General features: G+C 36.7%; 1 protein-coding gene across 1 annotated transcript in view; it reads right to left on the bottom strand.

Annotated features, from left to right (window-relative positions):
* Positions 1-1,253: 1,253 nt before the first annotated feature.
* The window catches only part of RICTOR (RPTOR independent companion of MTOR, complex 2), a 67,708-nt gene continuing 51,636 nt past the window's right edge, over positions 1,254-17,325 (bottom strand). Inside the window, exons 25-36 of the mRNA XM_009329431.1 lie at positions 16,447-16,534; positions 15,560-15,652; positions 14,571-14,677; positions 13,674-13,903; positions 11,850-12,879; positions 8,080-8,257; positions 6,715-6,799; positions 5,117-5,350; positions 3,730-3,882; positions 2,835-2,958; positions 1,794-1,932; positions 1,254-1,623 (exon numbers count right to left, since the gene is read on the bottom strand). Coding sequence (XP_009327706.1) covers positions 1,549-1,623; positions 1,794-1,932; positions 2,835-2,958; positions 3,730-3,882; positions 5,117-5,350; positions 6,715-6,799; positions 8,080-8,257; positions 11,850-12,879; positions 13,674-13,903; positions 14,571-14,677; positions 15,560-15,652; positions 16,447-16,534 — 2,536 coding nt within the window. The 3' untranslated portion in view covers positions 1,254-1,548. The remainder of the gene's footprint in view (positions 1,624-1,793; positions 1,933-2,834; positions 2,959-3,729; positions 3,883-5,116; positions 5,351-6,714; positions 6,800-8,079; positions 8,258-11,849; positions 12,880-13,673; positions 13,904-14,570; positions 14,678-15,559; positions 15,653-16,446; positions 16,535-17,325) is intronic.

Raw genomic sequence — 17,325 nt, 5'->3', positions numbered from 1 at the left:
ACTAGGAATCGTGTTTACTGTTCACAGGACTACTTATTGAAATCTCCAGTAGCATAGCTAGTAAGAACAGAGTTATGAGCATCAGGATAAATTTCACTCATCTTCACTTAAGTATTAATCTGACAATTATATAAAATGGTAAAAGTGAATGGATAAAAATACGTTCTACCTAGTACAGTCCAGCTGAATTATTCACCTATATCAAAATCAAAGGGTAATCCCTTCTATTACAGGCATTCTAACAAAGGTGGCCATGCTACTGTATATACACATTTGCATATATTTATATTACCTTCATATAAAGGCTTCTGAATCTTCAGATCCATGATAGAAGTGACAGGGATTCTTACTTTTTTTTTTTTAAGCTTGCACTCATTAATTTAGAAACCTCACTAGTAACGTGATAGAGGCAACTATTTCAGTCATTAACAGTCACTGTTTCATTCAACTTTTGCAACAAGTCTTAAATACCAGTATAAAATTATAAGTACTGCTGCTCCAAAATTTGGTACTTAAGGCTTTTCACTACAATTATTAGTACTATCTGATGCTTGCTCACTCATCCATTGAAACTTCAAATGAACCTTTGTTTTTATAAAAGGCTGTTTCCATGGAACGTGGAAAACACTCATATTATGTCTTCTCACAAAAGCAGCAATGATTAAATACCTTCAAGTTTAGTTTATACAATATTCATTTATCTGATACAAATCATGCTTTTTAAAGGATTTTAGTTAAGAGTAAGACCAACGTTCGTACTATATGAGCATGAGTGTAGAAACTGCAAACACATGCATATCATTCAGGGAAAACAATCTGATTTCAGCATTTTAAGTGTAAATGATTTGTTATTTTTAAAATCAAACTGTAGTGAAAATCCTTAACTGGTTCAGATAAGATACATGTATGTAAATGTAATGAAATTGGAGAGACTGCTAATAAAATGACTTACAACTACAGCAATATTAAAATAACTTAAAGGAAACCTCAGATTCACAAAGGCTTTTCTTTCTCTCTGAAGTTACAAACCCCCAAGTAGTGTTATAAACAGTACAAAAACCAACAGAGCAAGGCTAACATTAATCCCCTGGTGTCCATGATTATAGCACAGCTCCCCATTGCTGGCAATGGAATGCACCCTCATCTCTCTGACTCCTGGTATCCAGGGTTTAAAAAGCAAGGCATCGTTCTGCTTCTCTGGAACAGAATCAGAAGTCAATCAAAAAAGATGTCTCTGCATGTTGTCCTCTTTATTTTAATTTATGGTAGAAAATGAAATGAAAACTTGTGGAGGTGTTCAGTGCTCGGCTCTTGCATATACTGGTAATACTATTATTAAAACTATGGTAATGTTTAATAACTCCCCAAAGGGCTCAAAAGACTGGGGCAGAATTGGTTGAGGAAGAAAAAGTTTTCAGTTCAGTCTTCAGGTACCAGTAGCTTCTGGAACGGTCTAGAAGATGATGCTCCAAGCTTTTTATCCAGTCAGTCAGAGGTTGTCTGAGGATTTCAGAAAGTCTGTATGCAATGCACTGCGCGAGACAGAGGTCAGGATTCAGCTGATGTATCCGTTACTGGCTGTTGTGTTGGTGCTGCTAAAACGGCTTCTGCTTCTTCATGCATCTAAAAGAAAAGGACAGATGAAGTATTAATGTCGTTGGAGATTTTACTAGAGAGACATCATAAAATGTTTTCCTTTAAGACATATCTGAAATCGTCTTTTATTCAAACATGAAACCGGCACCCAGCTGGCACATTTTGGTGCATTCAATGCATTTGAACCCTCCACTTACTTGTAAGAACTGTACATCTTGAAATAGCTCCTGAATGAACCTTCGAGATGGAAGTCGAAATGTACAATGTGCTAACAAGTAGGACACCTCGGAGTAAAGGCATATGTCATCAAATGCTTGGGGATACTTCTCCTTAATTCTGAAAAACAGAAGAACCAATTTTTTATAAGTCTTGAACAGATTTCCATTGTATTTTAAAAAAATGTTCAATTAGATTTTTATTATCGTCCTTAAAGTAGAACTCTTCAGTAATAGGCACTATAAATTCTGGATCTGACGAAGCAAGAAAATCCGAACAGACAGCATTATTTTGTACCAAACTGGAAAAAATCTGTATTAATGAGATAAAACAGAATATATGATTTGAAAGTTGTACAGATCACCTAGTCTTAAAATAATAGATTTAGAAAGAGAACAGTGTATCAAAGAATTAGCATCCACATGTACAGCAGTAATAAAAAATATGGAAAAACTAACTTAATTACCTCTAAGCATTTTTGAAACCAAAATGAGCATTTCTGCATTTTCTTTTAGCAGTTGTATGTCAGTTTCCAATGTCACTAGCCCAGAAACCTACAAGTTTTATTATAAAAGATTTGGTCCCTGGATTTATATTCCTATATTTTAACATGATTTTTTCTATAAATTAATTCCAGTAGTTGTACTCTTGCTCAAAGCAGATTTGTATTTCTCAAGAAATTACTTTCAGTTTGTTATTCTGCTTATCTGACATATATTATTTGGCACAAATAACAAAAAAGAATTATCATTTATTTTTTAAAGATGCATGATATACTAGGTATGTAATGAAATATCACTACAGTTAAATTACTGATTTTAAAAAGACTGGGGAAGAGTAAGAAATTAAAGAGAGCAAAAATACTAAAGGAAGATTCTTTGCTTAGTTTTTATGTTACATTCCATCATATCTGTGTGACAATTTTTTGAGAAGTCAGAAATAAGGTTAATCGCTATCCCAGAGATCTTAGAGAATACATACAACTACATGTTGCTGAAACATCTGAAATGTATTGAACTTACGTCAGAAGTCCAGTTTCATGGCCTTTAGTTCCTACTGAACTACTCAAATTGATTACTAAACGTAAGACTTCTTTCCGCAGAAGTATTCTGCACACTGGTGTATCATCTGGGATTGATTTTACTCCTGGAAAAACAAATTAAACGGTATGGAGTTTAAATAGAATAGTCTTTGACTGTGCTAATCCTATGCCACATAAGTCTGTTTTAGCATTCCACACCCCACCCCCCATATATTTATGTATGTATTCTGAACTATCAACAAATATTTCCATTGAAATTAAAATTTAACCTCCCCCCTCCCCCCTTCAGGAATTTTAACACAGAAGTATTTTAAAAAGGTAAACTACCATTTCACAAATAGAAGAACCTGTAAGATTCAATTACAGTGCTGTCCCTACCACTAAATCATGTTGCAAACTGGGTGAGTGATTACTTGCTCTGTTTTCTATCAGATGCTGAAGAAGTTAGCAACCAGCTACTTCATAAGACATTACGGTATTTCAAAATGTAAAACACAAGCCTAAAAAAAAAGTCTTTCTCTTCTAGAGAGTCAGTTGGGTTTTTTTAATTTTTTTTTTTTTTTAAACTAACAACAGTGTGGGAAAAAAGGCAATCGATTCGCTTGTAATGTCAGATACAGAGCTATTTAACAACCTGCAGAAATGCTGTATAGCAAAAGGAGAAGAGTTTAGAAGTATGTTCTCCCATCTGGAGATGCTTGTTCTTTTTATTCTTGTTCTTCTGTTTGTTTGCTGGTTTTTGGTTTTTTTTTTTTTTTAAAATAAGCTTTACTTTGTTGCTGTATGTATAAATGAAATATTATTTTTCCACAATACCTAAAAAAATACTTTAAGAGTTATAGTCTCTAATAATCATATAAGGCTTTCAAACTTACCTAGTACAAGTTCTGTACTCTTGGTACTGCTAGCTGAACCATGGGATACTGCATCACTACAGCCTGAAATTCCAGAAAATTTGGAGGAATGCACATCTAAGTGATTGTGTATGGTCTGCCCACACCAGTCAGTATATGGAATGTCTGAAAAATCTGACATAAACAAAATGTTGCATCTTTGTTATTCACACTTTTCCTCACTTCAAATGCTTTTCTTATTTTTCAACAATGGTAAGCATGCAAGACACTGATGCACTAAGTACTGTGCATATAAACCAGCTGGCAACTAGATGTTGGATTTTGGACAAATTGTCCTCAAAATGTCTAAAAATAACTTTTTTTGAATCTTAAAATACTCGAGTGAAAATAATCAACTCTTTTAGACACTAAGAGAAGCCTAAAAACTATCACACATACAGCTTTTATTGATAGATCTGTGCTCTATTTTACATAACATAATAAAGATGCTCTTACATACGCATAATTTTTTGCTCATACAATTATCACAGGTGTTGCAGAAAGGGCTCTGACTTCATCAACAGAAAGATGTAAGATTCTTCTGGGAGGTTTCACTATCCGCAGCCTTTGGAATTTTGGATTTGAAGAGATGAATATGAAATCCATGCTTTTAATTATTGCACAGTTAACAGAACCACAGAAAAACATAGGTCTGAAGGGAATTCTGGAGATCACCTAGTTGCAACCCCTTGCTCAAAGAAGGGTTCACCTCAGAATGAGATTAGCTTACACTGTGGAGAGTTTCCCCTTATGTTCAATTGGAATTTCCATTCCTGCAGCATGTGTTTGTGGCCTCCCATCCTTTGGCTATGTGCCTCTGACAAGAGCCTGGCCCTGCTGCACCTGTAATCCCCTTACGCTATTTGAAGACTATAGTTGGGACTTTATTTGCCATTCCTTCTTGATACTGAACTCAAGCTGAAACTCAGCTCTCTGGGCCATTCCTCGCATTTTGTACACCCCCCTTGCCAACAGTACTCTTTATGTGTTACTACCTGAATTTGTAACACTTGTAAAACAGTGAGGATTTCTACTAAGCATTTTCATTAGTTTGACAGCAAGCGTCAGTTTTCAGGACATGGATTTTAAGTACTAAACAAGATTTCAAATTTTTGTATTTTGATAAGCTCTTGGAAATATTTAAAAGAAGCATGCAGACACCTAGTCAACCTAAAACCACTAGAAATTGAAAAGCTGGAAATGATCATAGAAATACCATTGGTTGCACAGTGAGCTTATTACGGAGAATTAATTTCAAGGTCAATAGTCAGTAAGAAAAAAACCCCTTACAGATTAATCCATTTTAAAGATGAACAAAATTCAATATTTTCATTCAGTTTTATCACACCTCCCCACAAGAAACACTAACCTGTACGACTATATGAAGAATTAATTTTGTTGTTAGGCTGATAACCCAGTATTTGAATGCAGACACAGTAAAGGCAGTTCTCATCTGTGTGCTCCTGTAGCCCCGTATCCTCTGTATTTTCTAAAAACTGAGAGGCATCTGAACGGCTGGTATTCATTATTTCTGTGAGACTGATCTGCTGTCGGAGCATCTGAAAAGGGCTTTTGACAACATCACTTGTACCTGATGGAAGACCTGTAGATACGTAATTAGACATCAGAGAAACAAACAAAACCAAGCAACCAGCATTATTTCAATTAAATTTCCCCTTTTAAGGCTGGGGAGAGGGTGTGTGCGAAGATCTAGAAACTTCTTTTTGAGTGGTTAAGCTCCCAAGATTGTTAGCATTCGGGAAGTAGACATCATGTTTTAGTCCTGGCTTATCATATATAACAAAACATTGCAAAGGACAGAATTCAACCTCTAAACACATACTGTACACACATATTGTAAGAAGATACGTGGTAAATCCTGACATTATATCAACGTTAGTAATACCCACGTAACACTAACGTTACCAATTTCATAGTGTCAAACAAGGTTAGTACAATATACCAGATGTTTAAATGACACATGCACCAATGAACACAGAAACACAACTTAAAAACCTGTAACTTAGTGCCTGTAATAGGAAGAAGCTAGTCTCAACAGTGAAGAAACAAGCCAAAGACGCTTTAGTGACATGCTCTTCCTTGGGTGGAAAATACCAAGAAATACAGTTTTGAACAAGAGTTACTTTACACTGAAACTTAGCAAGCTACAGAAACACACTTTCAGGAAAATTAGTTCTATAGATTACATTAACAACACAAAATAAAAAAAATTATCAGTAAGGTGCGTCTATTTGGATGTTCAAAGTGCTTGTAATAAAGTTCCAGTTAACTAGGAGGCAGGACAACAGCTATCCTACACTACCTTAGGACCAGTTTCAATGCTTCTTTTTCAGTTGTCCTACTGAAAAGACACATATCGATGCCCTACAGATTTCTGACTACTCTGAAGTAAAAAGGAAGTGCATTCCAGAACAAGCCAGGCTTTACAGACCACTTGCAATTCTCTTGTACCATGTCACATCACCTCTGCTGATCAACTGTCATGGAAACATCACAGAAAGACAAAATTTACTTCTGAAACACACACCTAACACCTTTACTGGTTCCTAAAAATTCACGTGTAATCAAAGGGAAGTCAAAAGGTAGCAGCTCAATATGTGGCATACATATTTTATCTTAGCTTAAATTTTGTTACTTTCTTTAATGCAGTATCACTACCAGTCTTCGATTAGCATTAGCTCATATTATAATCAAAGATAAGTAGACATTCATCCTTTGTTTATTAGAGCAGGACCAAGCTTATGTTGCTTTGAAACACCACCGCATTATCTCAAACTAAACAAAACAGAGAATTAATGGCCTGCTATCGTGAATCCAGAACACAGCTCTCAAAACATAACAGCTAAAAATAACCTTTTCTGTAAAGAAAATCAACAAATAAACCAACGGCCCACGCAATGTACAAATAAACAACAGAAAGGTACAGAAGAGGAGCAAAAACAGTACCTCCTGCATCAGGTGCAAAGACCCTAGCTCCACGGTCATCAAATGGAGGTGTGGTTTTCTTCTGGAAATATGGAGTTTCCTTTACCTGGAATATTCAAGTGAAAATTAAAATTAGCACAGGTGATAAGCATAAACAAAGGAAAAATACATTTTATGAGGAAATAAAGTGCTGCCCATTTTTTACTTCAGGAAAAAGATCTTATTAGAGGAAGAAAGTAAGAGTGGGCTCCTGAGTACTAAAGAAAAGTCAATGAGCAAAACATACATTTGTGAATGAACATGTATTAAGCAAGGCTTATGAACAGTCACTAAATGTTAAAACAGTGGTGACAGGCTGTAACGAAACCAGTGACCCAGAAGTGGCTATTAATGATCCATCCATGATCACTCTACACCACTGGAGATCTCAGGACAGCAGTGCAAAAACACCCAGGACACCTAAAATATTGCCTGTAAGATGGTTTAGAGTCGAGACATGTCTCAATTCTACAAAAAGAGTTGAGAGAGAAGAAATGAGGCAACATAAATATGCCACAAACACGGTGAAGGAGAAGGAAAAAGTAGTCATTTCATAAAGGGGGAAAAGAAGCAGGTATGATGGAAAACCTTGCCTTTGCTCTAGCTTTAGTAGTTTTTTGAGATTAGTAAGAAGGTAATTCAGGTTTGAAAGGCAAAGACTAAGTAAGCTAAAGGTAAGGAAGCCCACTGATTTACCTTTAACATAGACCATATCTGGGTTTTGATAATTAAGTAACAGAGTATTAAACCCTGCAATGCATCAGTTTGTTAGATGGGAACGTGTTTTAACCAAGTAGAAAGAGGAAGACAATTGGTAAGACACTTAAAATAATCTGTTTTAACTTAAATATATATATCTGTGAGATTAAGTCAAGACAATATAATTTAATGCTATGATGATATATACACAAATAAACTAATATTTAATCAAGATCATGGTAGCAGGAAGTTAACTGTGCAATTGTGCACACCATTTATGGCTGACCAATGAACATATCAATTAGTTGGCTGAAGAGGTATTAAAAAATGTCCACAGACTATGCTAATTTTAGTATAAAAGCTAGCTGTCAATTAGAAATCTTATGACAACATATTTATGCTACCATTGTTTAACACTCTTCTAACCTAGTCTGTGTCATTATTTGCCTAATAATACAAAACAGACTAGTGATTTTCTGTAAACAGGGTGAGAAAAGAAACTCTTGTTCTCCAAAATGCATTCCTTGAAAGTACCACATCCGTATTTCCTCATTTCTCTAGATCTAATCTGTTCTGATGAAAATGCAACAGTTGACTATCTTTCAATATGAAAATGCAAATGAACCCAGTAAGTTATCACATACATACCTGAAATATTTCATTGATATCCACTGGGAGAGCAAGGCCAATGTAATCATCAGAGCTACCATATGTAGCATTAGAAACCATGGAGCGAACAGAAGAGGAACGCTGAAGTGTGTTTTGGTTAATAGGACTTAACAAATCTTCTTTATCTAATGAAGCATAACTTAAAGCTTTCATGAACCTGTAACATTTAAATAATAAATCACAATCTTGGTAAATCTCTTATTCTGGCACATTAAAAGTAAGAAATAATTCTGACACAAAGACTGTCCTCATCTTCCCACTGTAGAACCCAGAGCTTGTTACTCTGTCAAATTACAGCTATAGACTCATTGCTTTTTTCTGTCTCGTATTGTATTGCATGGTTTGGCAGTTCCTTGAGTAAAAATTTTTTCTTTGAAAGTCCTGGGACAGGGACTTGAAAGACAGCAGTACGGAACTTCTGCTTGAGGGGCTGCCAACCCTGCAAAACCACAAGTTTTCTCCAACTTACCAGGCTTTGAAGATTTACAGCCCAGACGTGGTCAGTGAAGATTCAGGCTTTTAAACTGCTAACTGCCTCATTTTGATATGTACCTATACACTGAATGTACCTTCCCTGGGTATTCACAAACTCAGAGCTCAGCAGGCACATCCCTGCAAACGCAAAGCTTGAGCCTGCTAAGGTACCAGTGATGCAAGCAAGGAACATTTTTTTCCCCTACTCTAAAGGAGTCACCCGCTAGGTCACCCAAGCATGGAGGAAGAATTTGCTCAACATGAACGCACAAAGAACAAACTTGAACCTGCACAGTGAGCAGAGCTGACCGAGACAAGCAGACCGAGGAACAAAGAAAGAAATAGGTTGGGAAAATGAGACAGGAGAGAGGAGGCTGAAGAACAAGTCCTCAGTGCTGATCAGAGTCCTGATGATGGAAATTTCACATCTGGCCATTTGTCATTTTACTTCTCATTGAAGATAAAAAACTGTACATGTTTTCTGCTAGTCAATCTATGTAGATGGTCTACATGCAGTGGATTAAAGCTTCCTAGTAAAAAGAGACACACCTCAGGAACAGCAAATTTTCATTATATTACTGTGGATTATTATACACTGGGAGGTAAAGTACAGTAAACATTTGATTTCTTGACTTTCTGCCTTAGAATCTGCCTTAGAAATAATTTTTTGTTTTAGATGGGCAATTAAAATGTCTTCTTATCCCTAACAGTTTAACAGATTTATACTGAGAGAAAATTAAATTATCAAGGTTTGACCATGCATGGTTCAAGACATTATTATGCGATTAGAATGGGCAGAACACGAATTATAGCATATCAATAATTTTCTTGCTACTAACTAATTCTGACCAGTACTAGTAAACAGTAACAGTGGACTTACAATAAAAGTCAAGCCATACTTCAAAAGGATGAGAGGAAACGGCCTCAATTTGCTCCAGGGGAGGTTTAGATGGGGTATTAGGAAAAATTTCTTCACAGAAAGGGTTGTCAAGCATTGGAACAGGCTGCTCAGGGAAGTGGTGGAGTCACCACCCCGGAGGTATTTAAAAGACGTGTAGATGTGGCACTTAGGGACATGGTTTAGTGGTGGACTTGGCAGTGCTAGGTTAACGGCTGGACTTGATGATCTTAAAGGTCTTTTCCAACCTAAATTATTCTATGATTCTAAAACCCAAAAAGTTACTAATTGCATTAGTTATTTCATAATAAAGCATTCTACAATTACTCTCAACATAAAATTAAATATAGAAGTATTAATCCTAAACATTTGTCCATGCTTTTCCTGAAAAAGCTAACATATATCATTAGTAGTGATAAACACTGGTAAGTTTTCATGAAAGCATGTCTGCAGGTGATAGGGTGAGAGCCATGATCAGGATTTGAGACATGCACATTAACATTTTTTGTTGGTCTTTAAAGACATAGGTGGAGAATTTAGCCTCACAAAATAACTTATGCAAAGAAATAAGCTTTTCAACCTTTTGAATGAAAAGAACAACTAGAAACATCACAAAAATCAATTTACAGCTGCTAGTTGCTATGAACACATGAATTTGTCAATGAAGCATGAATCAAAGAAATTTTTCTGAAGACTGACAGAAAAATAGCCTTGGCAGACAAAAAAAAGACAGACTATTTCTTTCCAATTTATTACTTAAACAGCAGTTAAGGACAATATTTATCCGGAAGTAGTAACATACTCTGAAATTAAAAGGACCACAATTATTCAGTGCAGACACTCAGCTGTAACCAGTAAGAAAAACACATACACTAGTTATATCATAGTCTTTCCGAACAATTATATCAGTAACCAACAAATCTGGCAATCTCTTATAATATGTATGTCTGCAATTTTTTAACCTTCTTAGAGATACGAGCACTCCAGCCATTTCAGTTCAATGTTAAACAGGTCAGCTCAAATCCTTGAGATATAAAGAGATCATGAACAGCTAAGCACCAGCAATACTGTTAGTATTACATTGCATACAGAGTCTCAGGATGAAGTCCACTGCAGCAAGGCTGCTTTGCACATCCAAGAGCATGACTGCAAGGAATGGTACAACATTACTACAGCCGCAACAGAACCTGTACTGCCACTGAAATGACACTGGTTCGTTCCTGCATTAGCACAGGAAGCCAGTGACAAAGCAAGGAACAGCACTTCTGATTTCCCAGATAGTGCAGCTTAACTACGGAATCATCCTTAATTTAATCAGCACACTCAGTCTAATTCTAAGTTAAGTTTTGTTCCCTTTGTCCAATTCTCTTTTATGGCATCTTTACAGAGTCACGTGAAAATATCAACAAATGAATGTTGCTCTTAATCAGGACAAAAATGCATAGTAATAAACAGGCACTATATACACTCAACTGGATTGCAGAGTGCAGTTCAGGGACTAGGCATTTGCTGTTCTGTGCAGTAAGCAGATGAATAATGTACTGGTAGCTTCTCCCCTTTCTCTCATCTGAGAAAGGATCTTTAGGTAAGAACAGAGATAGAAAGTGTCTTTTCCCTTTCAATAGTAATGTGAAAATCCAATGCACTAGCTAAAAGATGATCTGAAAGGAAAAATTGGGTAGAAGAGCTTTTAAGAGAAAGTTGTTAAGCACTGACTGTAGCTGCTAGGAACAGTGTCAATGTCACGAGCTAGATATCTTACGTAACTATCCAATTAGTCTTCAGAACATCTAATATTACTCAAAAATAAAGAGGTGACACTGCCACCTAAAAATAAACACTATGAGTAGAATCTTTGCTCTGTTGTAGCTAAGAGGCCAAACCCACATTCATATCAGTGGTACCAGTATCTCACCACTGGCCTCAATGCCACAGTGAACATGAATATAGCATATTGGCAGGAGTCCCTGTCTTAAAACATCACCAAGTGACATCGAGAAAATTATCTTCTGAAATAATAGCTCTGACTACATGGGCAATTTTGTGTCATTGCAACTTTAATAATGTTAGCAGTGTAACTGCATTTAAGTATTAAAGTGTGATAAAAGGAAACATTTTCCTTTGTTACTAACAGCATTAAAGGGGCTGAGCACAGCTATGAAAGCCAGGCTTCTCTGAAGGCACATACAAAGTTGAGAATTCTCATTCTATTGTATTATTCTCCTAATATCGATACTGCTCTCCGTGAAGTTATGAATCATTCTGCAACAACTGTCACTTTTAGGTGAAATTGGAAAAAAATATTAGAAAGATACTTTTCTTATTGAATTGCTCTTACAGCTTTGAAGTAAGAAATGAGCACATAATAATCTCTTACCGGCTTGGGGTTAGCCGAGAATCCAAGCTGCCAGACTTCATGGTAATAGTGTCAGTAAACAGCACGTCCTTTGCTGGAGATGCTAGGGCTTCTGAGTGAGACAGTGAAGGATGCATCCTCTGCTGTTGTAAGCGTTTTAGTGTAGCATAGCCAAAGGCATCACGAGAACTTGTGTAGCTAAAGTTGTAGTCAGCAAGACTTTTTATCGTAGCAAGAGAAGGAGCTTTAAGAGACTGGGCTCTTCGGGGAAGTGTATGAGAAGACCCTGGCGGTACCAGGGATACAGAGTTGGATTTTGAGAGAGGCAGGTGGTTAGACTGTGGTGTTGAACAGTGACTTGGTTTAACTGTTTTTGTGCTTACCACAGTACTCAAACTTCCGCAGTCAGTATCTACGTTTGTAGTGTCCACACCTACGGTCTCCCTTGAAGGGCTAGAGCTCATTGAGCTTATGCCACTTGTTGTGGTATCTGTATTAAAACTTAAGCTACGACTCTTGAAATGTGTTTGTGTAGTACTATCTCCTATGAGCCTTTCTCTGCTTGTGTTTTCCCGGTGAATTTCATTTCCAAGACCTTTTGGCAGCTTCAGATCATTGTCTCCAATACTTGGGGTACTATCAGTATCTTCCATGTGCTTACTTCCAACAAAAGAAGTTTCTAATCGTAAAGTCTGGATTTTAGGAACTCTGAAAACAGGGTTGAAGTCTTCCCCAGCAGGGAAGTCTATGCCACTGGAAGGTTCTGTTACTGTACGATTTCGCCTCGGGCCTGATTTACTGTCAGATGATGTCAGCTTTCCTCCTTTTGGATCACTGCTACTTCTGTGTTTTTTATTAGGTAGAGTAAGAGAGTTTAGAATGCGATTTTTCACAAGTCTACTAGAAGAAAAAAAAGGAAAGGGACTACGGTCTTTGTCCTTCGAAGGTCCAGGTCTGTCATAAAATATTTGTTCTGCATCTTCAGTAATATCTAGGAAGAACGTACTAGTGGAAGTACTACCAAAACGGTCATCCTCCATGATGAACATACCTGAAATTGTATGAGACTTTGTCACTGAAAATGGACATTTCTTCAAAGTGTATAAACTATGTTGCGAAAAAGCAACTCTATAGAACCCAAAGTGGGACACTATGTGATTTACTGCAATTTTAATTCAAAATATTTTCTGAAGAACTTTGTAGTGCAAATTAAGTGTCTTGAGCAGTACCTGAGCTGAAGGTCTCATTGCTTCAAAAGAAAAGCCACACTATCTTATTTCAGTGCAAATATCCAGCTACTAGGATTACAATCGATGTGCTCCTTCAATGATATCTAAATACGGTGTATTTCTGGATTTAAATTCCAAACATCCATAGCAAAATTAAGATGTATTAGATACTCAAAATATACAAGAATTTAAATACAGCAATACTCTGTGTATGTGTATATACACACAGAATATATGTATTTATATACTAGAATATTCCTTTGAGGACAATCAAGTAAATGTACCTTTATACCTAAGCATGGAGATTTCTGCAAGATATTACAGCAAGTTGCCACGACTTGACATAAAAACTAGTAACTTACCCTGGTGTTAAAATTTCTTACTTCTACACCAAATGTAAACCTAAGACACTGTTCTCTTCCCTCTCACTTGTCTACATCTCTCCAAACGCGTATAACTGTCCCCTTGCTTGCACTCTTCTTTCTTGCAATAGCACCTTTACACCGTTTGCCTGAACCTTATCCTGCCAAAAGGTTGGTAAGAACACCAAAATGCTGTTTTGTGGTGGGTTTTTAGGGGTTGTATGTTTGTTTGTTTTGTTGTTGTTGTTACTTACTTGAAGGAGCAGATTCGCTTTCACTGTTATGCCTAGAACTGGTGGACTCAGAGTTCAAGCTAAGAGTGCTGGGTATAGAAGAAAGTTCATTGCAGAGCTGCTCCATGTCATCAGGGACCACTGGCCAAGGCTGTCTACGACTGTGTCTCACTGCATCCCAGTTGTGATGCTTCAAAATGTCACATCCTTGTTTAGTTTTGGCTATTAGACCAAGCACGTAGACACAGGTTCTGTATTTAATGTATATATAGAAAAAAGAGCAACAATAATAGCATCTAATTTAACTAAACTTATTTCTCTTTTGAAAGGAAACAGTTTCAAAATAATTCAGCAGAAACTTCACAAAACTGCCAAGTAGCATTTCGTTAATTTTTGTTTGTAAATCAATGGAAGCTTAAGAAATGCACTAAAATATCTGAGAACAATACACTATTCAAAAATAAAAACTAATTATTACAAAAGCCTGATTACATAAAGTAGAAAAGTACCTTTTTTAAAAAAAAAAAAGGACAAACATTAATGCAGTAGCAATATTGGGCAAAAGACCATCTATTTATGTGTTTAAAGATTCAAAAGAGATATTGACTAAAAATGATGGAATAATAAATTGATTCCAGAGATACTAAGTAGCAAATATTTTAACTGTTTTTTAAAAAAGGAGAAAAGTAGTATGTATCTTTTTTTCATAGGTTTCATTTGCTTACTGCATGTTCTTTCAGACTTCCTACACAATTCTGTGACTGTATAGGACTGAAATTGATACTCAATCATCAGTGATCTTTAATAACTGATTTCCAAGTAAGTGCAAAACTATATTCATGTAAATTAGGTAAGGCTATTTGAAAACCTATGGCAACTATCATCTGTAAATTTTATATACAAATAAGATACACATACCCTCTAACAGAGAGAACCTCACAATGTTGGGCAAGTGCCATTATATCAGGAATTACATTCTCCTCTTGAAGCAAGTTAAGACCCCAATTTGATGATCCAATATTGCCCTGGAATAAAAGTTTGTCAAGTAAGTTTTGATTTTGATGTGATCTGCAGCACTATCAGTGTAAGCTTTTGACATTTTTGTTTGTTGGTAGTACAGTTTCAAGCCATACCTTCTCAACACAATTAGAGATTTGAGCACCCTTTTTGGCATTTCCTAGTTGTGCAAATCCAAAAAAGGACTCGGCACACTATGTGTAATACCTAAAACTGCTCACAGTTAACTACTACGTATTCCTCATTTTACCAATTCTACTACAGCCAGTAGTATGATCTTGGTTTACTCATTTTACATTCCTCTTACACAGGCATTTTATTACATACCTACAATATCTTCCAGTAATAGTCACCTTGGACAAATGTTCCAAAATAAACTTTGGGGAAGACAGAAAAGCAGCAGATGAACAGTTGAGGTGGCAAAGCAAGTTTAGAAGCGTGGCTTCAATAGATTAGATTTTTGCCTATCCCAAGTACCAGGGGTGTCATGACCATATATATTCATGCACATCAACAGTGGCATCCAACTTTCTTGCAGAAACACTGAATTTTGGACCACCGCAGTAAATACATTAAAATGAGACCACAGTAACTGGTAACTACTGGTTCCATACTAATATCGTTGCTACATGTGGCAATCTGTTCTTTTTATTTGTTAAAAAAGAAAAAAGAAAAAAAAAGACTATTAAACTCAGAACAAAAATGGTGCGGTGAACCATTTTCAGCTGAAAGTCCAGTTAGGGTACAGAATGCCAACTTGGAAAAATCACACACATTTTATGACAAAAACCCTAATTAATGATTTTATGGGATTTTGCTTAGTTATTTCAGAATCAAGAGTCATAACAGAACTCAAACAACTGCAAAAAGTTTGTAAATCTATTACTAACCAAGGCCCAAAGGGCTGCTTTCAGCTGCTTAACTCCTTCCCACTTATCCAGCATTGGGGAACGAACAGTGTAGCTTAGATCTGTAACAATACTCTGAAGGAGAAAAACAGAAGAAAAAAACCAAAAACCTCAGTTGAAAATGAAAAGGAGACCTCAGTCAAACAGGTTCTCTTGCATTTTTAATAAAAGTTAAAGCACTAATTTAAAGTATGGACCCTAAAATGAACAGTGGTAGTTTTGCAATAATAAGCATAAATTAACAGCAATGGTAATGCAAGTAGAACATTTTAATGTAACCACTGACTGCATGAAGTTAATTCAGATTTTATAAAGATAACAGATTAATCAGACTAACACACTGCAATATATAAGCTTTCTCTTGAACTTTTCAACTATTGTATTCAGTTCATTATATCATCTTGCAAACCCACATTAAAAGTGAATTGATAAAAGCAACTATGAACTGACTTAGGGTTTGTTTTCTTAGCTTTTCAGGATATTAGAAAGAAAATTTTATTCCTTCATCTCCACGTTTTTGTATGCATAAAAGGATAGGCACAGTTTTACTTGTCAACGTAGAATTCACTCACATGCAGACTGAAAAATTATTTCTATTGGTGAGTTGCTTTCCATTCTAAGATTTTGCTAGCGATTTTAAGAAAAATGTTGCAAGGTATTTCTCTGATATATCGGTGTCAGGAAGGAATTTTACATGAGACTAGATGGCAAAGACTGTCTTTACAACTTTTTGGCCCCATATAACTTCAGACTTTCATAACCAACTTAGTTTGCAATGACTGTTTAAATGCCATCTCTTTAGAACATATTTAAAAAGGGTTACAGTACTCCTTAAAATCTTTCAAGTTACAAATAGTTAATATTCTCACCTGAGATTCCAATAAATGGCAGCCCGTTTTATGGTGCACCAGTTGGCCATAAAGGTGAACTGGCAGGTAAACATGTGGTCGCTGTAATCTGTCAGAAAGACAAATCATATGCTTTCCCAGCAATTCTGACATTTTCTTTTAAAATAAATTACACTGCAGTGTAATGCAATGAGTTACTCTTGAGTTTTTTCAGACAAAGAGGATTCTTTTGGACAATTTAGAATAGAATAGATTATTTCAGTTGGAAGGGACCTACGGTTACCATCTAGTCCAACTGCCTGACCACTTCAAGGCCAACCAAAAGTTAAAGCATGTTATTAAGGGCATTGTCCAAATGCCTCTTAAACACTGACAGGCTTGGGGCATCGACCACCTCTTGAGGAAGCCTGTTCCAGTGTTTGACCACCCTCTCGGTAAAGAAATGCTTCCTAATGTCCAGTCTAAACCTCCCCTGGCGCAGCTTTGAACCGTTCCCATGCTTCCTACCACTGGATCCCGGGGAGAAGAGCTCAGCACCTCCCTCTCCACGTCCCCTCCTCAGGAAGCTGCAGAGAGCAATGAGGTCGCCCCTCACCCTCCTTTTCTCCAAACTAGACAAGCCCACAGTCCTCAGCCGCTCCTCACAGGACATGCCTTCCCGCCTTTTCACCAGCTTTGTTGCCCTCCTCTGGAGGCACTCAAGGACCTTCACGTCCTTCTTAAATTGCGGGGCCCGGAACTGCACCCAGCACTCAAGGTGAGGCCGCACCAACGCTGAATACAGCGGGACAATCACCTCTTTTGACCGGCTGGTTATGCTGTGCTTGATGCACCCCAGGATGCAGTTTGCCCTCTTGGCTGCCGGGGCCCCCTGCTGACTCACACTGAGCCTGCTGTCCA

Source organism: Pygoscelis adeliae, unplaced genomic scaffold, assembly GCF_000699105.1.
Source record: "Pygoscelis adeliae isolate BGI_AS28 unplaced genomic scaffold, ASM69910v1 Scaffold47, whole genome shotgun sequence".
Lineage (NCBI taxonomy): Eukaryota > Metazoa > Chordata > Aves > Sphenisciformes > Spheniscidae > Pygoscelis > Pygoscelis adeliae.
Note: the sequence above shows the minus strand (reverse complement) of the source record. Positions and strands in the feature narration are given on the sequence as shown.